Consider the following 24,613-nt stretch of genomic DNA (forward strand, 5'->3'; position numbering starts at 1 on the left):
TTCTCCCAAAACTAGGGTCATCATAAAATCCGTGTGGAGTTTTGAACCTCAATAAGTTATGAATGGTTCTCTAACTTAGGAATACATAAGAAGTATCTGGGTAGCTCGTGAAAATGCACATTTCTGGCCTGTGCTCTCCTGGAGATTCTTTTTTCCTATAACTTTATTGAGGCATGTTTTACATGTCATATAATTAACCCGTTTTAAGTGTAAAATACAGTGATTTTTGTAAATGTACTAAGTTGTACAATCAGCATCATAAATTAGTTTTAGAATATTTTTTATCTTCCTCCAAAAGGTCCACCCCTTGCCTCAGGAAACACAAATCTACTTTCTGTTTCTGGAGAGTCACCTTTCCCGGACATTTCATATCAATGGAATCAAACAATACGTGGTCTCTTGTGTCTGGTTCCTTTCGCTGAGGATAATGTTTTCGAGGTTCAATACATCAAAGCATATATCGGTAGTGTCTTTCTTTTCATTGCTGACTTATATGGATGTAACACATTTTGCCCATTCACCAGTTGATACACATTTCGATTGTTTCCATTTTTGCCTATTGTGAATGATGCTGCTACAAACCTGTGTGAGCAATTCTTCATGAGACCTGTGTTTTCATTTCTCTGGGGTAGATATCTAAGAGTGGGGTTGCTGGAACACAAAGTAAGTTTATGTTTAGCTTTCTGAGAAAATACCAAACTATTTTCCAAAGTGACTGCTGTGTTTTAAATTTCCACCCCCTAGAGATTTTGGTGACTAGGACGGGGTGGTGTCAGCGCTCTGCATATTGAACCTGCTTCCCAGGTGATTCTAATGAAACTAGATTGCAACTACTCCTTCGATTCTATCTATGAAAAAAAACTTCTGAGTAGAAGTTAGAGAAATGCATTGACATATTGAGCATTCTACCCCAATCCTAGACCAAATGGGTTGTTTCTTTGGGTTATGAGATAAATAAAAAATGCTCCACCACCAGAGTGTCTCTATGGTGTAACCCACAGGAGAGATGACCGGAAAGAAAATTTACAACTCACCATGAAATGATGCTAGATTTCTCCCCTCATAACTTCAACACAGGTCGCCCCAAATCTAAACTTTCTAAATTGCATAGGTCTTTACAAAAATCCTCGCTCACTGCTTTAAAACAGGAAACGGAATGCAAGGCTAAATTTAGTAGGTGGTTCTTAAGACTGCGTTTTCTTGCGAAAAGCATGGGCTCCTGGAGATGGGGAATCACTTGCTGATTAGCTGACCTGTGTTTAGCAAGCTGTTATTTCGGTAACTGCCCCTGGGGTGTAAGGAGGAAAACAAGCTGATTTTAATGCGTCTAATCACCAATGTTCTGCTTGCTGTGCCAGGAAACTTTCAAGGGTTTAGAGCTTTTTACCTCCAAGGAGAAAGACAGCACGACGTCGGACTTGGAGAGCTGGTTCTCACTCTCCTCGCCCATGTCGATGATGGAAGCATTGTGGCTGCGTTTGAGCTTCTGAAGCTTGAACTCGCCACCTTTGGACACCGGCATGCTCTCCAAGTTGGCCATGAGCAGGTTGACAGAAGACTTCAGCTCCTCAATGTACATGTTTTCCATTTCTTTGGATACGAACTTGGGAAATTTGCGTTCCTGGCAAAGCAAAAGAAAAACATGAGCAGAGGAGTAAATAGAGACCTGACTTACATAGAAGGTTTGCATCTTGGAACCCAGAGTTGGGAACGTGGCCCATGCACTGTGTGGCACCATGCTAGCAAAATGTTCCGCCTAGTGGAGTGGATAGCTGCCTGCCTTCCAGTTCTTGATAGTCCCTACCAGGTAACAAGCATTCATAAACATACAGTAAGGAAGAGTCAATTGTTTTATTATCGTTCTATCTGTTTTCTCCAGCAAGTCTGATTTGTGGAAAGAAAAATGAGGTGATATTTTTCAAATCTGATTTTAGTTAAAACAGTGTTTCTCTTTAGCAAAATGCAGTCAGTTGTTTCTAAGTTATGGAGACAGAAAGACACCCTATTTCTGGATATCTATTGAGATTTTCTCACTTGAATAATTCAAAAGGAGCTCATTTGAGACGTTTCAAAGATAGCTGGTGGCTATTTCTAAAAAGAATAACTACTGTTTTCAAGAAAAATTGAAAAATAAATTAATGAAAAAGTTCATTAAAATTCTTTAGAAAAGAAGTTAAGTCAATTCAGTATCAGAACTGACCTGTTTTTTTCACTTCGTTGCATATGAATTCTATTGCAATGGCAACATGTTTTAGCTGTGCTATTTGTTTCTTCATGCCTCTAAGTCACCTAGGATCCTTCAATATACTTTGGATTGATCCCCTTCTCAAGTAATCATTTCCTAATTGAAACATGAGCTTGTCCTCCCCAGGCCCACTCCATAACAGATCAGGTTGTGGAGAAGCTGATGAGGGGCCAGCAAAATCAGTTTGACTTTTTTTTTGAGAATGACAGAAAAATCTAATTTAAACTAGATTAAACAATGAAAAGAATTTATTGGCTTGAAAATGTCCTGGGGTAGCCCAGCTTCAGGTAAGGCTGGAATCAGCACTCAAATAATATCACCACAATGTAGTGAGTTTTGCCTCCAAATCTTGGTTTGGGTTCCTCTGGGGTGGCTCCATTCTCAGTCTTGCTTCACTCAATGTCACAAAAAGTTGCTAAATAACTGAACCTTAAAACAGCACGTCAAACTATCTAAAGGAAGAGAGAATTTCTCCTCTTGTAAATGACCATGGAAAATGGAGAGTTTTTTAATCAAAGAATTCTCACCCAAAGTCTGTACATACACTGAGCCAGTTTTTAAGGCCAGGAACAGGTTGTGTTGAATTGCTTAGATATGAGTTATATCCTCCATCCATGTGGCTGGGGGTAGAACTCTACCTAGAACACAGCAACATGAATTGCTTTGCCAATTCCGGGTGGCAAAAAATAATATGTATAGTACGTGGGAACCTGGCTCAAAGTCAACCAGCTAATTCTATTAAGTGGCCAGCAATCAACCAGAATTATTTTCTCAGACAATTGAACTAAGAGATACTGAGACTGAATTCAGTGGTGGAGCTGAAACTGTAAGATCATGTAGACTCATGGGTGGCTGCCATATTGAACCAAGTGAAAGCAGAATAAGACCCTTGACAAAGAAGAGAGAAAAAGATGTAGAGAGATAGACAGAAAAGGAGGAAGGCAGAGACTGAGAGGAGAGAGGAAGGGAGGGAAGGAGGGCAGGAGGGAAGAGAAGAGGAAGGAATAAACTATCTAGAGTCGCAGGAAAAGAGCTTTGACTTTTATTGGTTTTCTAATTCCCACAAAGCCTAGTTATTACTTTTGTATTCTGGATCCTTGAGATCTTATTTTCCGTAGAATAATTCCTCCTTACTAACTACTTAGCTAGAAGGGCATCTCGTCTTTGCCACCATAGAGCTTCACTCAGATTCACATAGTGGGTCCTCTATGTAGAGCTTGCAAATGTCTCTGTGCTATGCTAGTCTTTTTCCAACTCACAGACCATCATAAGTGCTTCCCTTTCCTCCTGCCTCCCTATGTAATCCTCAGCCATCTTGTCACCTTTCATATTTCAGCCTCAAAACTTCACTTCCCTAGGTTGGGTCCTCTATTGTACTTTCTTGTAATTCTTAGCACATCTTCTTGGTAACATTTATTATAATTAATTAATAAATGATAAAATTTATTTGTATAATGTCTGTCTTTTCTGTTGGGCCATGAGGCAGGACCATACCGATTTTGATACCTGTGCTGAATTCTTGATATCTGCAATAATGTTTGCCACATAGTAAATATTCAATACGTATGAGTTGAGTGAATGAATGGATGGCTTGACAAAAGGTCCTTGTTAAATATCAATGTAGCTAAAAGTCATTGATGAGGAGGACGTGAAGAGCTGATAAATTAAGTTCTGGAAGAACCCTGAGATTCCGCTTTTTCATGTCAATGAGTATGGGAGTCTGAAATCCACCCAGCAGCCTTAGAGTACCAATTCCTTCTGGAACCTCTTGGTATAATCATTTCCTGCTTTACGGCTGGGCTCAGCCCACGGTGTGGTGCTTTCTAAACACACTGTGGGTGAATATGAGGGCAGAAGCAGGATGGATGCCTCCGACATGAGATGACAGGCTGATGAGCTCGACAGGAGCTAGGAATGATTCAATGCAAGAGTCATGTTCTCTAAAACTTCTGCAAGTGGGCTTGATTTTTAATTATTCTTGGACTCAGTCAGGGGACAACTGTCCCTCAAAATCATGGGTACCCTTGTGAAAAGGGTCATGGAAATGTGAGAACTTGGCTAATGGGTCATCATCACTTGGAAACATTTATGGCCACCAATACTATACCTGGCACAGTATTAGGTATAGGAGGATCATTTATGTCAGGATGTGGACTATTCTCCTGGAGCTTCCAGCTAGTCGGGGGAAAGACCTACAAGGAAACATCAGGGTTGATGTAATGGAAGTCTATGAGATGTGAACTCTTCCTGAGAGAATTAGGGTGGCTTTTCAGAGGAGGTAACATGGGCTGAGAATGTGATGGATGAAAAGTTTGCCACCAACATGAGCTGGCTGAGACAGGGCCACTGATATTTTCTTCTTTCTATGGAAAATACAACAGGCAACCATGCATCCAAGAAGATCTGCATAATTGTACATGGTCACAGAATATTTCTCCATATCCTTTTGAACATGGTACTTCTTGAGAGTAAGGGAAAAATGAGATAGGTTAATTCATGATTGCAGAGTGGTTTCCACGGCCATGATAAAGCCTACCACGCAGCAAAGGTCGTTACACTGACCTGTCGCTTTCCTCCTCTTATTGCAGCCCAAACCTCATGACTACGTGGGATTCTTGGGGAGCTGGGTAAGTGGTATCTCTCATCTTCACTGGCAGCTCCTGGCCTTGCAGTTGCCAAGGAGACAGTGAGAAAACCTATCATGTCTATGAAGTGGGTTCTTTCCTGCTAATCATCCTTGAGATACCTACTCATCTTCAAGAATCATCTCAAGGCCTTTTACCTCTACTGTCTTATTTTTTTTTCTTTTTCTTAATTTTTTTTCAATTTGTTTGACATTCTCTATTATTTTATATTAGTTTGAAGTGTACAGCATAGTGGTTAGACATTTACATAATTTACGAAGTGATCCCTCTGACTAGTCCAGTACCCACCTGGCACTATACGTAGTTATTACAATATTATTGACTATATTCCCTGTGCTTTACTTTATATCCCGTAGACTATTTCATAATTACCAATTTGTATTTCTTAATCCCTTCCCCTTTTTTCACTCACCCCTCCCAAGCCGTCTCCCACCTGGCAACCATCAGTTTATTCTCTATATCTATTTAAACTCTCCAGTTTCAAGCACTGGAAGAATATCTAGTAGCTACAGACAATATCACTCTGGCCCAGAATTAGCATCCACCAAACTTTATGTAGCAGAATATTGGAAAAATTCAAAGAATTATCACTCCTTCCAGAAGCTGGACAGTTCCTAACAACACCATAAAAAGAGACTCATAAAACTGAAGTCTGCGAGGGAAAACAAGGCCATTTTTCTGCCCTGAGTACTTAAACCTTGAGAAGAAATAGCATTCCGTCAATCTAAGCTGAGGTTCTTGAGGGGAGTTTTTAGCAGCGGGCCCATTACAAACACCATTTTAAAGCTGAAGTTGTGCCAAAATAAGGAAAATGTAGTCGTCCATCTCGATTGCTACTTTCCCAAGCATAAAAGCAAATTAGCCCTGACAAAAAGATTGTTTTTTTCATATTGCTTTATGAAAGACATGGCATACGGGTGGACAAAGTCTTCCAAAGAAAATCTTTGCTGGCCATTTATTTTTGTTTTGGGCTGATAACATTCCTCAGTGGGGATGTCCTCCCAAGGACAATTCCTACCGGGGTTGTTTATGCTTGGCCACACTGAAGGATTTTTGGAACATCTTGAAAAATAGCATTTGAAAGTGCTAACAGCTCTGTCAGCCATTTGCTTTGCTTTTCTGTCTTTGCATTTTTACCCACAGAGGATAAAATGGGTACATGTAAAAGCTTATAAGGGTACCCCTACTCAGATAGAGGATCCTTACTCTCGAAAGGCTCAAATGACATATACTAGTGGACAGTCAGAAGGAAGGAGGTGGCAGAACACTTTCTGGACATGGGAGCTCACCAACAGCATTGCAAAAATTTGGTCCAATCTCTCAAGTGGCTCCTATCATGTGTCAGGTAGTTTGGTTGTTACTGGGGATGAATGAGCCATCAGATTGGTAATGGGATGGGGGACCATGATGAAAGCAACCAATTAGACACCATGTGACACATGAAGTAACACAGGCATGCACAGGGTACAAAGGGCACCAAGGAACCGTATCCAGCCCACGTTAGCAAAACAGACTCTACTTTTGAGTCCTGGGTCTGCCACTTACTAGCTGTGTGATTTTAGACAGGTTTCTTAATCTGTCTGAAGTTGTATTTCTACATTTGAACTGAGAATAATGAACCTCTAGAGTAAGAGATAATAACCAACATGAATACTTTTGATCACTGACTATGTGCATGTATGTGTGTATAATGTATATGTATACCTATAGGTGTACATATACACATGCACTCATACCAATACATGTACACATATGCATACACATATATGCATATAGACACATACAAATATCCATACTCATATACACACACACATATGCATATATATGCATGCGTATGTCCATATCCATATACATCAGGCACCAACTACCCCCACGCCGCTAACAATACCGGTACCAATGAGGGTGACTGCAGTAAAGACCATGATGCCAGTTGGCATTTACTGAGTCTTAACTGGGCACTGGGCACTAGTCTAAGCCGTTTACATGCTGTACCTCATTTAATCTCTCCAACAACCCATTGAGGCTAGTGCTATTATTTATTACCATTTTCTGCAGGAAAATGAAGCATAGAAATTAAATCAATAATTAGTAGAATTGCATTTGAAACCCAGAGCCCATGTTCTTAGCTAGCATATAAGAGGGCAGAACCATCTGGCCCCAAATGGTAACAGAGCCGAGTTAAACCATATTATTAGGCTTCTCAGCACGGTGCACCCTCTATGCATCACGTCATTTCACTGGGCTGGTGACAGCTAGTCTTCCATAGCAGCGACTGTTCCACTATCACCTGTCCATGTGGACTGGTATAACCAGTCAATACGAATGGCGGGCATTGGGTGAAGTATAGGAAATGATGGAGGAGGGCCGGGCAGTTTGGCAAGAAGAAGGTCTTGGTAGTAATTTGTCAAAATCAGCATCACAGATGTTAGAAGGCATTTTGGGCGCAGGTATAGTTTTCTGGATTGGCTTCTTTACTCAAACCTCTCTTTAATTGTCTTGGTCTTACTTCCTCAGCTTTTATGAATTGGATGGACTTCCATTCACTTGAATGAACTTCAGAGAACCTCTTTGGCATTTAGATTTCTCCTTGAACTCAGATTTCCCTGGTTTCTTAGCTACCGGACAAAGGCCCAAGTCAGGGAGATGCTCTCCACACACATTCTTTCAGGCAAAAAAAATGAACTAAACTCCTACCGTGTGTGTGGACAATGTACTACGTCATGGCACAGGGTGAATGCCATTTGCTACAAAATTAATTTACAGGCTGAGGGGCAGGACCATTCTCCGGTAGGAAGGGAATCCATTTCCACTTTATTTTTGGCAATGTACGAAGCAGAACTTCTTCATCTAGGAAATATTTGGATATTATTTCGCTCCTGGGGGCATAGTTTCATCCATGTTTGCAACAGGACCGTGGCATGAGATGGGAATTTCACTCTGCAGAAAATAGGGGTCGAAGTGGCAATTTCACATTTAAATGATAGCTTGAAAAACCAATGGTGTTTCACTGCCAGACCTCTGCCACTAATACTAAAAAGCTATATTATTTGTCTTATCTAATGAGCTCAAGAATTTTCGAATTTTACCTTAAAACGTGGCCAAGAGAACTGGCAAATGTCACAGCACTAATGCCACAAGCTGCCTGTTTAAGCTCCAATGTCAACTTCTGATCACACAATTTAAATAACTTAGACTTAATTCCTGGGTGAAATTTGGGGACACAGTAATATCAACATGAGAGGATTTGAGAAAATGTTTGAACAGGGATTAAGAAGTCTTTTCTACCAGATTAAAAAAAAAACGCGTTCAGATTTCCTCATGGAACTTTCAAGACAGCATGTCTGATGTCCACAGCGGGGGCTCATGCAGCCCTCTCTGTCTGATGGTTTTTGGGATATTGGTGCGAATTAACAGATTACAGTGTTAGGACTGTGGGTAGAGGAAAGGCACTGTGCACTTTCCTCCCTTCTCTTCTAGGAAGAAAGGACAAACACAAGCCTTTCACAAGTGTGTGATGATGAAAATGCTGCAGGCAGAACCACCAAGGGTTACAACCTCTTTCCAGATTTCAAGGAAATCAAAGTAGAAAGGATTCAGAATTCCAGGAGCCAGTTCCGCCTGATGCTGTTGCTTCATTTGGCCTGCTGGATAAACTGAAGAGACTACAGAGCAAACTTCAGTCGAAGAAAGAAAGCAGTTCCCTGGAGGGGCAGCCATCAGGGAGAGTGGACCTGGAGCAGTCTTCTCCCAGCGTAACTTTCTATCTGTCATCTGACTACTCAAAAAAAAAAAAAAAAAAAAAAAAAAAAAAGAGCATGAAACTTAGAATTAGAGCACCCAGCTTTCTATTTACCAGCTGAGTGAACTTGAGCACATCACTTAAACTTTTTGATGTGCCTACATTGGGGAGAATTACTGTAACTCCCAGGATTGTTTGTCATATAGGTCTCAAGGAACTCTCTAGTTTAGATGAAATCGCACAGCCTGACACATTTAACAAAAGGACTGATTAGCAGAGAGGAGCGGTCAGGATGAGGTAAGGTAAAGCCCTGCGTGAGGGGCATGTTGGAGACTTAGACTGGGGTAATGGGGAAAATCAGAGCCTGTATTTGAGTAGGCATTTTATAATGATGGTTATGCACACTGGCTAGGACTGCAGATTCTGGTCACTGAGCGACCCGGGCCACGTCCTGTAATATCTTTGCTTCAGCCTCCTCTATGAAAGGAGGATAATGATAGCACATTTTTTATAAAGTTATTGGAGGGCTAGATAGGTTATCAAATGCAAAATGCTTAGAAGAAAGATAGTCTGACATATAGTAAATACCATATAAGAAGTGATAGTTATTAATTTAGGGCACATCTTGGGGCATCTCCCAATTCATAATGATCATAGCACCCACAGCCTGATCTCTTGGGTACCACCCTCACCCTCACTGATGTATTTCCAGCACCTGCCTGTTCAGTGAGGACTTCACCCCCTTTCCACGTTAGATTAGTTGATTGTTCCAGCGGTTGGCCCTTGAACACAGTTGGGCCAATGAGAGGCCTGACTCTTGAAATTGTGAATTTGAAGAGGATAGTAAGAAAAGGGGAAAGGGAAGATAGGGATAAAGATTTGAGAGAGAGGTTGACTGGCTACGCGATTTCCCACTTGGCCATCCTGGAGACATGGAGAGCCGTGGAGCACTATGTTTCCCACTTGAGAGGCAAAGAAAGTTGGTTGCAAAGAAAAAAGGAACAATGAATGGAATATGCAGAGTTAAGAGATGGAAGCCCTGACCACCTGGGGGTCCCGGGTTCCAGTTCCTTCCTGGTTTCAGCTACACCTTTCCTGTGTGAGACACTCTTTGATCCTGAGAATCAATCCCCTTTTACATAAGCTTCCTTGAGTTGGTGCCTCTCATTTGCAATCAAAATGCTCTACTCATCTTTTAATTCAGAGAACAGAGTGAATTATGTATGTTAGAAGACATCTATATCCAGGAATTTCTGGTTATGATGTTTACAGGAGCTGATGTTCAGCCATATGGGTTGAATTCCATATCCTCACTAAAATTCACTGTGATGCCGGAAATAGAAATATCAGGGCATGCTAAAAGAAGATGGGCATAGGTGCTTTGTTTCTTCATAAACTAGGCAATATCTGAGATCTTGATATTTTATTTAATTTTTAGTAGATGAGCTACGTCTAAATTTTCCTCAGTACTACCCAGGCTGGTTTACAAACAAAAAAGAGAATTTATTTATTTTGGAATCTAACTAAACTGAGGGAAAAACAGTTACATGGCTGAGGCTCAAGAAAAAGTCGATCTCGGGACTTGAACATCCTGAGGATAACAGTATATTCTCTGTCTCTGTTTCTCTCTGTATGTTGGCTTCGTTCTTTCATCCTCTTTTCCCTATAAATTTAAAATGGCTTCAGACATCTTTCTACCACTAGAGGACACAGCCCTGTTGGCCTGTAGTCCACAGGTACCAGGGAAAGGATCCGCTGGTTTAGTTGCATCAGGCATCCATTTCTGGACCAAGCACTTGTGGCCCGGGCAAGCTGAGAAATGTCATTAGTTCCTCACTTTCAGGATCAACGAGCTGTGGCAATTGGCCACTGGTATGAATGAACATTGTGGAAAAAGAATCAATTTCTAGAAGAATAGGAGATAGTAGTGGGCAGACTCTCTCATAGAAATCTTCAATAACCCAAATGTTTGGAGGACCTTCTATACACTTTGAAACTAGTCTTCATTCTCTGTAAATAATGACCAAGATTCACTTTAATTGCCTACTTCACCGTCTAAGGAAGTCTAGTTCTAGGTTGGTAATAATATCCTACTTATCAGAATATCTAGCGGTGTGGGCTGGATGAGAGATTTCTTCATCTACTGTTCAGAGATGAGCAACTTGGCTCACTACGCAACACTTGTTCATCCACTATCTTTTAAAAATTAAAATCAGCCCACATTAGTTTCTTAAATTATCACGTTAAGCCTCAAAGTAAACAACTAAAATAAAAGTGCCATGATCTTGTTTTGAAAGTGTGTGTGTGTGTGTGTGTGTGTGTGTGTGTGTGTGTGTGTGTGATTTTGTTTAAATGGGATGACTACTTAGTTGGGAATATAATAGTTGCCTAAAGGCAGGGAATGGACCAAGTGCCTTCCATTTTCTGGATAACTTGCTGAGGAGACACTGAGTTTACAGAAGGAAATTCTAAAGCCTTATTGATGTTTACTCCCACATTAAGCAGGGTTTTCAAACATAAGAGCCTTTTACACTACCTTTAGCCAAATCCATAACTGCATACTATTTTTAACCAGCAGACTGACTCTACTGTAAACTTTGAAGGTGTCCAAAAACAAGATGCAAAACATTTCAGTAAAACTGCCTGAGCACAAATGGGGATTTTCATGCTTCTTGGAATCTCTCTTCAGTTTCTCTTCCAGTAGAATTTTTTTCCCATGCGTCCAAGTCCTGAGACACCTCTTTCCATAAAGAAAAAGGGTGAATGCCAAGCTCTACTCTCCATCCATCCTCCCTGCCACCTCCCACCGCCCCTACCCTCACATGCACACGTGGCCTGTGGTTCCCGTAGGAACAAGTTGGATCTGGTTACTTAAAGTCTGGTATTTTGTTCTTCACAGATTTTTTGGTATTAATTGTAATTTTAAACGACTGCGTTAAGTTTTATTTATTTTTATACTGCATTTTGCCCCTCCCCCCACTTTTAATTTTTCACCTGAGGTAAATGCCTAACCCTTGTCCTAGCCCTGATATTTAGACAGACTTGAGATAATGGTTCAGTATAGCCGCTTAACTGGTGCCTCAGTCCGGATTTCCCCATCCCTAAAACAAGAATGATAATGGAAGTGTCCTTGTAGAGTGGTTCTGAGGATTGAATATGATGGTACATGTAGAGCATTTAGTATGCCTGACACAGGGTCAGCACTCCATATATGGTACTAGCATCACGACCGTTAATAATAACACAAATGGCACAACAGCAACACTACTTAGGCAAACGGTCATCAATAGTAACACATAATCTCAGTCCTAGAGAAATCCTATCTGCCGGGAGACTCAGACATGGAAAGGAATCAGCACCATGCAATGAACTGTTACAATAAAGGTTTATATGTGACAGGAAGAAAGCACTAAAGTGGAGAGGACTAACTGCTAGGCTCTTAGAAAAGGGGTTTTAAGTTAAGCACTGAAGACTGAGTTGGAGAGTTTGCTAAGTGGAGGAGAGAAGAAAGGTCATTCCAGGTTGAAACACCAGTGGGTAGAAAGGCACTAAGGTTGGAAAGAGCCTGGAACATTCAGGGGGACACATTCTCTGTAGCTGGAACGGGGAGTTCTGGTGGGAAATCTGTGGGAGGTGAGGGAAGATAGGGTGTGTGGATTAAAATCCTTGACTATTTTTCTAAAGAGCTTAGATTTTGTTCTGGGGACAATGGGGGATTCTTTTGAAGGATTCCCAGGCTCTGTTTTGAGATGTTTGTATATAAGTTTTAGAATGGCAATTGCATGAAGGATGGACAGGAGAGGAGGATGGGTTGGAGCCAGGGGTGCCCGTTAGGAGGCTATTTTAATATCTAGGAGTTGAAGATGAGGGCCTGAATCAAAGTATTAGCATCGGTGCTAGAAAGCAGTACAGAGATCTGACCCATAATTAGGAGACGGGATCAATGACTGGGTGGTTGATCGAGTATGGAGTGTTGTGGGGAGGAAGGAAAAATTGAGAGTCACTACAGGGTTTCATCCACAGTAACTGAATGGAGAGTAAGTGGAGAGGAGTAAAATAGGTACCGTGTTTCCCCGAAAATAAGACCTAACCAGAAAATAAGCCCTAGCGTGATTCTTCAGGATGACATCCCCTGAACATAAGCCCTAATGCGTCTTTTGGAGCAAAAATTAGTAAAAGACCCTGTCTTATTTTTAGGGAAACACGGTATCTGAATATGGTCAGAGGAAGAAGGAGTGAGATTTTGAACACATTCAACTCGAAATGCCAGGGGATGTCGAAGTTGAAATGCTCCATAGACAGTTGGAAATATAAGTCTGGGACTCAGAAGAAAGGTCAGGCTGGGTTTGGCTATTGACTGGAGTCATGGAGGAAATGCATGAGCTATCTCTGGGAGAGATGCCCCGAGAAAGGCGGGTAAGGCCCAATCAGAGGGATTGTCCTCATTGCTCCTCCTCTCGGCCTCCCAGTTTTATCTTTTGATGGCCCTTCATAATCTGTGTGCTTCCTGTGTGGGACTTTGATCCTCCAGTAAATGTCCCCAGAGTTTCCTTACCCTGGCTATTTGGTCTGCCATTTGGAGTCGTCCATCCAACTCTCGTCTGATCTGCGCTGCTTGCTCATCTGGATTGTCCAGCTGCACAGAAGCACAAACAAGGAGACTTTCAATTTGAGTCACAAAAGCCAATAAACCGACGGTTTTCCATTTTACACCCCCCCCTCCGTGCCCCCATGGACACATTTCACTAAAAGTTAAGATTCTCGTAAACAGAAAAATTGAGTTTGAATGAAATCCCCAGTTAAATCCTTTTAGGCAGAGTGTGAGGAGGTAGACAGTTGCTAAGGAAGGCATTTGAATGAGCTTGTACAAGAGTCACTTTTGAACTGCTAAGCAGCAATAATTCTAACGAGGTACTTCTAATGAGGGTCCAATGCAGCACCTCTGATTTGGTCCAACGAACAAAGTGCTTACATGGCAGACGCACAAGGAAGGAAATGGTGACGTAACTATTAATAATATATGGAGCAGACATAGTGTGTGTGCATAGTGCCTACACGGCACATACTCTGCTGCTTTCCCATGCCTGGACCCTGGAAGATGAATCAATCATCGCTTTCCTTCTTAATGAGCCCTGAGACCTTCTCAACCGCACTTTAGATGGTCACTACCACTTGGTGTTGATATCTAAGTGGCAATCTATCTTTGTTTGCCACGATTATTAGAGTTGTTAGGATATAAGAATCAGAATATCCAAGCATAAATAAACCTGGACAATTCCCTAATATTGTCTAGTTTCAGCTTTCCCATCAATAGACTAAAGGGGTTAGTTATATAATCTCCATCCTTTTCACATTTTCCTGCAAATCTTTGAAAGAGATTGGCAAACATTTCCATAAAGAGCCATGTAATTAGTACTGTAGGCTTGGAGGGCCATAAGATAGATCTCTGTTGAAATAACTCAACTCTCCTAATGAAGTGTGAAAATGGCCAGAGACAATCCATAAATGAGTGAGCACTGCTGTGTTCCAATAAAACTTTATACATAACAACAGGTGGCGGGCCATATTTGCTGATCCCTGCTCTGTGAATTGAAGTGCTCTCTTCATTTCCAAGCAAGCCTAGTGTTATCCTTCATACTGTAACTGAGTCTGTTTTGTTCAGAAATTTATGATTTATTTTAATCACCGAAAAGGTTGATAAGTAGGGAAAAGTGGTCTTCAAATAGGATGGGCTTTATTCCTCTTTTTAGTACAAATTAACTCACAACGAAAAGTAGCTTTAGAAGTATGTGAGTTTTCTAAGTTCCTTTCTTTAAAAAGCCACTTTTAGTCAGAAATTTCAAAATGAAATTTTCACTCAGAAATTTGAAAATGAAAACCCAGCTTCATGCTTAAAAAAAGAATCTCATTTTGCTACAAAATGGTGTGGCAAGTAAGTTATAATATGATGTAAACAAAACCACTGCACAATTTATGGTCATACTTTTGAAGCATCATGACTTGTCTTTGGTTTGTTACACAAAACTCAGAAATCCCTCTGGCTTTATGCTGTGTATCTTTAACACCCTGTTCGATTCAGGAGTTGCCTTATTTTCTCCTTCCCACAGTTTTGAAGAGCAGGACTATTTCCTAGATTATGAAGACTGGATTGCAACTTCTGGCCATGCATTCTAAGGTAGCATTTTCTAAAGGGTGTTCTGATGAACAACAGTCTTATGTGATATTGCAGAAGAAAGGTTTCAGGAAAGGTCCAGAAGAATGGTCTGATAAGTTTGGGAAATGCTATGTTGAAATGCACAAAGTCTCTGAGAAGTTCTGCAGTAAGAGTATCAGTTAGACTTTGACCAACACGACTTTTTTTTTAGCTTAAACTTATTATTATCGTTATCATTATTATATTATCATCATTATTATTCTGCATGATGTCCAGAGTGGAAATCCCATTCTAAATAAATATACAGGAAACCACCTGAAAGCAGTCACACCGCTGACCAGGGGTCCATCCGTCACCACTTGCCAATAGGCGAACGTGGGGAACATGGTATCCTCAGTGTTGTTTTACAGCTCCAACAAGCTGTTTTAATTTGCTTCTGTTGGATGTGCAAGACTTCTTCAGATCCAGGTGCAAACCCACTGGGAGCAATGTGAAAGAAACATCTGACTACTTCACTGAGAAGTAGTACAATGATTTGTTTAGGGGCTAAACTTGGGAATTCTGTCAGAAGATATGATGCTCACATAGGTTAAAACTGAAAAGGGAAAACAGTGCAATAGAACCATCGCTATCACTAAGTTTCGCAGAGATGTCTGAGTTCTGCTGCTGGCCTCATCGAATGCAACCAGAAATAGCAGAGAATGCCAGCGATAAAGATGATGAGTCTCGCTCTACACTAAGCTTCGTTCATTAATTCATTGCTTCACTCATTTACGCATTCACTCATCAAAGTTTCATGGAACGTCCTGGTATGTCAAGACACTGGAATATAGAAGGGAACAAGACAGGCCCCAGGCTCTGCCTCCATGAAGCTTAAATCTAGCAAGAACAAATATGGTTATTGAACATTTGGGACACAAAACTGAAAGGATTAGTATTTATTGATGCCTATATCCAGCCTGGATACCTCATGACCTATATTTTAGCTTTTTATAAAGGTCCAAAAAATAGATATTAATGTGTATTCTCCCAGGGAAAGGACTCTGGGGTCAGGAAATGCTGCTCCCTCCTAAAAATTTGTATTACCTATTAGCCTAATAAAGATTCTGAGAAATTCTAGAGTAAATAAGCCTACTTAACTGCATTGAACATTGTCTTTTACACAATTATGTCACTGAAACCATTCCACAGAGCAGCTTGAGACATTCCACATGTCAAACAGCTTTATGAGGTAGGTACCATTATTATCCCATTTTACAGATGAGGAAGCTGAGTCTCAGTCTGGTTCAGGAATGTGCCCCCTGTCCCATGGCTAGGAAAGTACCAGCCATTTGAAATGGAGTCTGCTTTCTCAAACTGGAGCTCTTTTGATGTGTGTTACATTGGCTTCCTTTTTAAATGCCTTGTTTGGTTATCTAATTGGTCTTGACAATTGAACTCAGTGCCCTACTTTGTTCTTGTATGCATGGATCGATTTCACACACAGACCCTTCCCTGGGGGGGGGGTGGGCAGAGAAATATCTACCCTCTGTCATCTGTCATGAGAGGCTGATTTCTTCTGGGGAGGCTCTAGCAATGCCAGAGCCCTCCCTACAAAATGATAGCAGTGGGTGTGTCCTTATCCTAGCTCTGCCACTTAATTGCCGCGTGACTTTAGCAAATGACTTAACCTCCCTGTACTTCATCCGAATGATCAGGATAATAACTACCTATGGTTGCCATGAGGATTCACTGACACAGAGTATGTGAAGTGCTCAGCCCCATGCTTGGCAGGAAGCGAACCCTCAGGAAATGGTGGAAGCCTTTGGTGTTACTAGGGCAGCCCACGTTGCCTGTATTTCTGACATGGGCCACAATGGGGCATCAAAGATTCAGAGGAGAGTGTGCCAGATGGAACAAAGTCCCTCTCCGATGCTGATGTGTGGCCTTGCTGATAGTCTGTGCACCAGACAGCAAGGTGATCCGGGGTTTCCATTTCTCAACAAATTTCCCTGGCTTCTCGGTGTCTCCCACTTTCTCCAGGGTCAAGTCCCTTTGCTCTGTTAGACTTTAATTAGTGGGAATGAACGGAAGGCGGGCACTGCTGCCTGATAGCTAATGATGTAAAGGGAGGAGAAAAATGGAAACGCATCCGAAGCTCCTAAAATAGCCTGGCATGATAGAGAAGGCCATCCTCAGGCGAGGCGCTTGACAGCCCCACTGTAGGAAATCCAAAAATACAAAGAGAAATCAAGTAATTACCTTTTCAAGTGCTGGGAAGAGAAAGCCAGAGAATGAGCTTCCATGGAAACGAGATTCTGTTTACTGCACTGGTCTTTTCCACGGAGTCAAGGAAAGATCAGCTGGTGAACCAGGCCACGGACAAAACTTTCCTATTGACAGCTCGTTAGGGTTAAAATATGGATGTGTGCATTAAGGAAGGCTCTTTCCCTAGTTACCGTGTTTCCCCGAAACTAAGACCTAGCCAGACGATCAGCACTAATGCATCTTTTGGTGCAAAAATTAATATAAGACCCAGTCTTATTTTACTATAATATAAGACCGGGTCTGATATGATATGATATGATATGATATGATATGATATGATATGATATAATATAACATAATATAATATAATACCGAGTCTTATATTAATGTTTGCTCCAAAAGACTCATTAGAGCTGATTGTCTGGCTAGGTCTTATTTTCGGGGAAACAAGGTAGACAAATAATCTTCCTACCAGCAGAGGTCCAGCAGAAGCAGTGTGATTGTTTTGACGTGCCAGCCCTGCGGAGGGAGCTCTCCCTCGCTTTTCTTTTAGAGAGATGGGGCACTGAGCTCACACTGCCTACGTGCAGACAGCATTGCCTAAGCCATCAGTTCAAGCCCATCCGAGGCTTGTGATTCTCTCCAGCTCACAGCTGTGTTCCTTCAGTCAATGCAGAGACAAAAACCCAGAGCAGCAGTGCTGGCTGTGGGGCTGATACGCAGCCGCAGGAATACTGTGTGGCAGAGGACACAGGCCTGGGAAGCTGCAGAGGGCAGTTGGTGCCCTTACTTCACTCCCTGGTTGCATGACCTTGTCAAGTCTCTTCACCTCTCTGAGCCTCAGTTTCCTCAGTTACAAAGTAGGGATGACTTTTATCTTGCATGGCTATTAAGAGAACCAAATGACACAATGTGTAGTGAGCTTCAAGGGACATCAGGTCGACATGGGTCTGCATCTTGGCTTGGCAGTTTCTGTACTCAAAGGGATCACACAAGTCATTGGACCTTCCTAAGCCTCAGTTTCCTTGTCGGTAAAACTGGGATAAGAGATCTACCTCAGCATGTTGTTAGAAAAAGTGAGATGATGTGTGTGGAGCACTTAGCATGGTGCTGGCACACAGTAGGTCCTCTAGTTTAGCAAATAGTTTCTAGAATTATCCCTATTTTAGGGTGAACACTCATCAGATGTTAACTTCCCTCCCTGCTCTTTGTGATTTATGAAATAAATCGGACACAGGCACTAGGGAGCCCTGCAGCGGCCGTGAGGTGCCTGTATTCTGGTCCGCGATTTGCCTTTAGCGGGAGGATCACGGCCAAAGTCATGACCTATCTGCCGCACTCCCTTCATCTGAGAAATGAGAAACCCTAAGCGACTGTGTTCCAAGCCTAGATGAGCGTTTCTCAAAGTTATGTTCTGGGGAGCATTAGTCCTGCAGATCCTCAGTGAGAAAGGATTCTGTGGCCATCAGGTTGGCTTGCTCTTACGCCTTCCTGGACAGCCACAGGACCATTTGTGAGAAAGCCAAGGCAGCCTCGTGTGGCCCCACGGTGCCCAAACTTATCTGACAATGGGTGTACATTTAAACACCCCAACAACACATTTGGCGATACCCTCATCTACCCTCACCTTGTCAATTCTCCTGTGTACTTCGCTTTCTTGTGTCCATGGACAGACATTTTTTTTCGGGGGGAAGGAGGGAAGAAGCAAGTCCACTATGCAAATGGGTGTATATCTCAGTAAAAAGGCACCCGGATGCACGCGCCCTGTTTGATCTCGGGGTGATGGAGAAGTCATCACAGGGCCCAGACGTGGAGCCTCCTCCTTAACCTCAAAGCCCTGGAGGATTGACCTTGACAGTGGGGCAGGGAAACATCCTTGGGCCCCAGCTTTCCCTAGCGATGCCCGGATTCTGCAGTGCTCACACGTTACAACACTACGGAAGTGAGGCCAGCTCTGGACTCATCCAAAATCATCAGTATGACAGCCAGAGTCAGCCCTCGGTCAAGGAAAGAGAAAGTGTGATCCAAATATGCAGAAAATGTAAACAGAAACAGGCAGATTACTTTGTGTGTTATTTGAATAATTGTTCTAGTTTCTGGAAAAATCTGTGGTCCTCAGCCTCAGAGCAAATAGACCCACTTCAGCCTCAGGACTAAAACGAAAATGATTCAGAACTGTCGGGAAGGAGCTTTAGAGATGAGGCGGTAACCTCAGGCTGGGGTGTAGGCCCTGCTGGGCTCTGTGACCCAGTCCCCCTCAGGGTGCTCCCCTGGGTCCCTCATGGGGACCTCCCTCCTGCAGACCTTTGCATGTGCTGTTCCTCACACCTGGAGAGCTCTCTCTCTCTCTCTCTCTCTCTCTCTCTCTCTCTCTCTTGGGTCCCCCTTACTGGTAACTGCTTCTTGTCCTTCACCTTCAGCTTTGCACAAACTCCTCGGACTCCCCTAGAAGTGTTCCTCCTGGCACAGGCTCTCCAGGCACTATGCACCTCTCCTTTGTTAGGATTTGTCACGATTGTAATTTCACATGTACTCAGGTGATCATCTGACGTTCACTTTCTAGCTAGCTGTCAGCTCCACCGGGGCAGCGAGGGTGTGCCTTTGCTCACCTCTGCATCCCTGAAACCCAGCCTGGTGCCAAATACGTAGCAGGCTCTGATGATTGCCTGAGTGGCTAAAGAACAGAGTTAATTAACTGCGACTGAGAGAGGGAAGGTGACCTGCCCACAGTCGCACAGTAATCAGTGACAGAGCCGGGACCAGATTCCCAAGCTGCTAACTTCCAGTCGGCTCTCTTGCAGCTTAGTGCTATGTCCTGGAAGTGCTGTTCTCTGCAGAGATAGGGAAACATTGAACCTTGCTGGACGATAAGCAGCCACATTCCTGATAAAAAACTTCTTAATTCTAGGCTTTAGGGGACTGAGGCAGGTGTACCTTAAAGAGCTGCAGTGCAAGCCACCTGCTGACCTGGGTTTAGCTCCATCTGTTCCCCTGTTTCTTTTCCATTTCCCAGCCTGGCCCCTTGGTTCCTTGGGATTCACGTCTGAGAAGGAAGCTGCAAGAGCTCCTGTGGAGGAGGCGGGGGAGCCTCCCTGTAAAGCACTCCTCAGCTGGCTGAGCCTTTCTTTTATCTCCACAGCTTCATGTTTTTTATCTTCCTTCAGAGACAAACTGCTCCAGTGAGTGCTGCCTTCTTGGTGCACTGCAGTCTGGAAAGTTACAGCCAGACAATGTCAGTTCTCAACCAGCGGACATGGCTGCCCAAGCTCCTGTCTCAAGAAAGTACTGAGGCCAGTCTGAGCCCTTCAGAGCCTGACTGCCACGTCCACACGCCTTCCTCCCTTCAGAGCCTGTCTCCCACGTGTCCACCTTTCATGTGGAGGCTGTAGAACGCGGTTGGCAGGCGCCAGTTCCTGTTCTCCGCCACCCAGGTTCAAAGACTTGCCTTTCCCCTTGGAAGCTGAGTGGCATTGAGTAAGTTACTAGACCTTCCTGAGTCTTAGCTTTTCATTTTTTAACTCTCTTAATTCTAAAATGGGAATAATAGTGATAATACCTACCTCGTGGGATTGATAAGAGGTTACAGGCAGTGGCATGTGTTTGACACTTAGCAGGGCGCGTGGCATACTGTCAGTCTCAGTAAAGCGTAGCAGTGGTTAGCACTTGGCAGCCTGCAGCCTGCGTACTTCTCCCTTACGCAAATCCAAACAGGTTTGTCCAACTTTCAGGCAAGAAACCAAGCTTCAAAACATTAAGTAGTTCTAGAGATAGGTGGCCCTGCACTGAGGGCATAATCCTTAGGACAGAGAGCGGGGGTTTTAAAATCAGAAAACCTTGAAGTCAAACCCTACCTCTTTTATATCCTCACTGTGTGACCAGGGCCAGGGGCTCAACCTCTCTGAGCATTTGTGTTTGTAGCTCTAAAAGAATACCCTCAGAGGGCTATTGTAATGATGATAATAATAGACCTTTTTACCCTGTAGGGGCTTACCACCTTGTGGGTTTATTATTACTTTTATTATTACTGGGGGCAATCTGCTTAAATCTGAAGCCTTGGCTCCCCTTTGAGACTTTACCAAAGCTCTGTTCCAGGGTTATTTGTAGTGAAAGTGTGGAGTTTGGTGTCCTACTCACACTCAATTACCTTTATAAAAATCCCCCAAGGAGATACCACCTCAACTGTGGAAGAGTTAAAATGAGATCATTTGTCTTTTTTTACCATGCCTTAACTCCTTGCCAGGAGAAGACCTTGAGTAGGTCGAAGTTTCCGTTCTAAACTAGGTACTTCTCTTTGGCTGCAAAATACTCCCAGAGTGTGCCAGCCAATGAGAACGTCCTCTGCATTTGAGTCACCGGATTTATGTCTTTGCTGGCTTCTGGCTATGCAGTAAATATAACACAACAGCTCCAAACGCAGTAATTCTCCGAGCAAGGAGCAAATAAATACATGAAAAACACCCCAAACAGAAAACCAATCCGTTCCTTTGTGATCCTGCTGTGCTCAGCCAATCTTTCCCCATTCTCACCCCAGTCCTGGAGTGACCTCCTCTCTCCTTTCCGCCCTTTCAAATCTGACATATCATTCAGGGTCTGGTTGAGGCCCACCTCCTTTAGGGAAGCCCTCCTTGATGACTTTAGCCACTGGACTGGCGCCGCAAGCCAGGCCAGCATCTAACCCCTCTACGTGTCACGTGTCTTCAATTTCCCATACCTGCCAGAATATCTGTAGGGCATAATGGTCAGGGTCCCGGGAACTGGAAACAGATCTGAGCTCAAACGTTTGCTCTGCCACCTTCCAGATCTGGGACACTGGACCATATGCTGAACTCTGTACGTCTGCAGCGTCCTCTGCAAAGTGGGAGTCCTAACAGTAACAATGACAAGAGCAGGCACTTGTTACAAGAATGAAAGAAGGCAACACTCATAAAGCACTTAGCGTGACACCTCGAATATGATGCAGGTCCACAGAGTCAAGGCTATAATCTGGTACTGCTGAGGCCAGAGGATATGGTTTCTGTCCAGCATGCAGGACGCAGCTGTGTTTTTGAGTCAACTTCATGATCTTTGCAGCTGGGGCTGGGAGATGGTCCAAATCACCTGCACTATCCTGAGGACACAGGGAACTGAAGGCAATCAAAGGAGGGAGTGGGCAGTGTCTTTTTGGGTGGGAGTGTGGCAACAGAAGCCCAGGCTACGGAATAAGCAGGTGGTTTTATAAACAGAGGATGCTGGAGACTAGGTTGATTTCTTCCTTCTTAACTGTGTAGTCGCCCCCTAAATATCTTTTGAATCCATCTACCCACTTCCCTAGGAAGGCTTCCATTGTCTCTATCCTGAACCACTGACATGTTTACCTGCATCCTCTCTGATGTAGTAGTTCTCCACCTTGGCTGCACATTAGAACCACCTGGGGGAGATGAAAGGCAAACCCGATATCCAGACTGCACCCAGCCCAACTAAATCAGACATCTAGGTTGGGACCCGGGCATCAGTATTGTTTGAACTGTCCAGTTGATTCCAATGTATACCAGAGAACGAGAACCTCTACCAATAGCTGGTGGTTCTCAAACATGGTGCCCATAGGAATCCCCAGAGAACTTTTTATAAAGCACAGAGTCATGGGCCTCAGCCCCGAGCGTTTTGATTCAGTAGGTCTGAGATGAGGCCCAAGAACTGGCCCTTTAACAAGCTCCTGAGTGACTGATGCTGTGAACCCCACTCTGAGAGCAAGGGTCGCAGCCATGCTCAGCATTGCACTCTGCTCTTCTTTTTGGAACGTGCATTTGCTCATGTCACTCTCCTGCTTAAGGCCCTTCGATAATGTTCCATTTTCCTTGGCAATAGGCGTCCCGGATCCTGAGGATCCTTATCACAGTGCAGGGAGTGGTTGCCATCTGGCTCTTGCACAGCCTTCCAGCCTTAGCCGCCACTACTCTGTCTTGCCCTCCAGGCTCAGGCCATTCTGTGCTGCTTCTAGGTTCTCAAATGTGACATCTTTTTTCATGGCCCCAGGCTCAGGCACACACTTTGCCCTCCTCTGCCATCCTTGTCCAGCAGACACCTACTCATTAACCCAACTTCCAGCCTCAATATTGCTTCTTAAGGCACCTTCTTGGCCCCAGCCAAGGTCACATTCTCTGGGTCCCCATAACATCCTGACCCTCTTTTATCATTCCGTCACATTTGCATTCTTTGCTCCAGGACATTTCTCTGTAAGACTATAAATGCCTGGAGGACAGGGAACTTGTCTGCTTTATTCGCTGTAAAATCTCCAGTGACTGATGCATGGTAGGTAAGCAAGAATATTTGCAGAATTAACCTGAGATGGAGATAATAATATCTGCTTGGCAGGGTTGTTTTTATGAGTTAATGAGGTAAGTTTGTCCAAACGCTTACTGTGGTATCTGAAACTTAGTAAGTATCCAAATCATGACATAAATAGAAATCTGAATGCAAATGGTTCAAACTTAATAAATCCTCATGGAATATATAAGAAAAATTGAGTATAAGTGCAGAAGAAACAGAGAGTAACTGACTGCCATGGTGTGAATAAAAGAGGTGTGAACCAATGAAACTCTGGGAACCTCAGTTTCCCCATCTGGAGACTGGGAGTATTAAAACTCAATTCACCATTTAAAAAATAGTCATTAAACACTTGCTTTGCACCAGGCACGGTACTAGGAGCTGTGAGAAACACAGAACACACCTTCTATGCACTTATGGCTCACATGAGAGCTAACATATATTGAATACTGAGTATTTACTAAGGCCAGGCATTGTACCAAGTGTTTCATTCATTGTCTTTTTTACTCCTTGAAGTAGGTTTTACTATTATGATCAATACTGCTTTACAGATGAGGAGACTGAGGCTCAGAGGGATTAAAGTAACATCTCAAAGAAGTGGCAGAGCTGGGATATGAATTCCGTTCTGCCTGAATATAGAGTGCATGCTTTCTACCATCTCACTGTCACACGCAGTCGGATAACTTTCAGGGTTCTTTCAAAAACAGAAAAGAAGGGTGATTTTTCAAAACTAGGAAAGCATTGAACAAACGTAAATTATTATTTTTATTGTCATTAGCTTTGATTTAGTTATTACTAATTTCTGAAATTCTGTTCAGGCAGCCAATTTTGACATGAATATTACGGGAAATAAAAAGGCCGTTTTGCGCTATCGAATAATTTTGATATCTCAGCAGCATCGAGTCATGGTGAAAAGCAATTTGTGACTGGCAAAAATAAATGTGTTCAACGGGAAATCCAGAAAACATCCAATGATATCTAATATACCTCTGTACACTAATAAAATCAAATTCTTTGGCTGAAAACGACAGCTCTTTTTTAAGCAGAAGCGAACTTCATTTTCAAATATTGATAGAGCTATATCACGAGGTCAAAATGAAACCAAGTTTTCCAGCCTCCACAATTAGTGAATGTATATGTGCACGCAGAGGTGTGTGCGTGTGTGTGTGTGTGTGTGTAACATAGATCTCAAGCAGTAGAAAACATGCAGAGTTCTAAATTATAGAGCTGCCTATGTCAATTAAAACTGAGGCAAAGGAGTATAATTTCCTTTGCGAACT

General features: G+C 42.9%; 1 protein-coding gene across 1 annotated transcript in view; it reads right to left on the reverse strand.

Annotated features, from left to right (window-relative positions):
• CADPS (calcium dependent secretion activator) overlaps positions 1-24,613 on the reverse strand; it is a 461,279-nt gene that overhangs the window by 238,794 nt on the left and 197,872 nt on the right. The window contains 2 exon segments of the mRNA XM_033131706.1: positions 1,388-1,621; positions 13,185-13,265. Coding sequence (XP_032987597.1) covers positions 1,388-1,621; positions 13,185-13,265 — 315 coding nt within the window.

The sequence above is a fragment of the Rhinolophus ferrumequinum genome, chromosome 17, assembly GCF_004115265.2.
Source record: "Rhinolophus ferrumequinum isolate MPI-CBG mRhiFer1 chromosome 17, mRhiFer1_v1.p, whole genome shotgun sequence".
Classification (NCBI taxonomy): Eukaryota; Metazoa; Chordata; class Mammalia; order Chiroptera; family Rhinolophidae; genus Rhinolophus; species Rhinolophus ferrumequinum.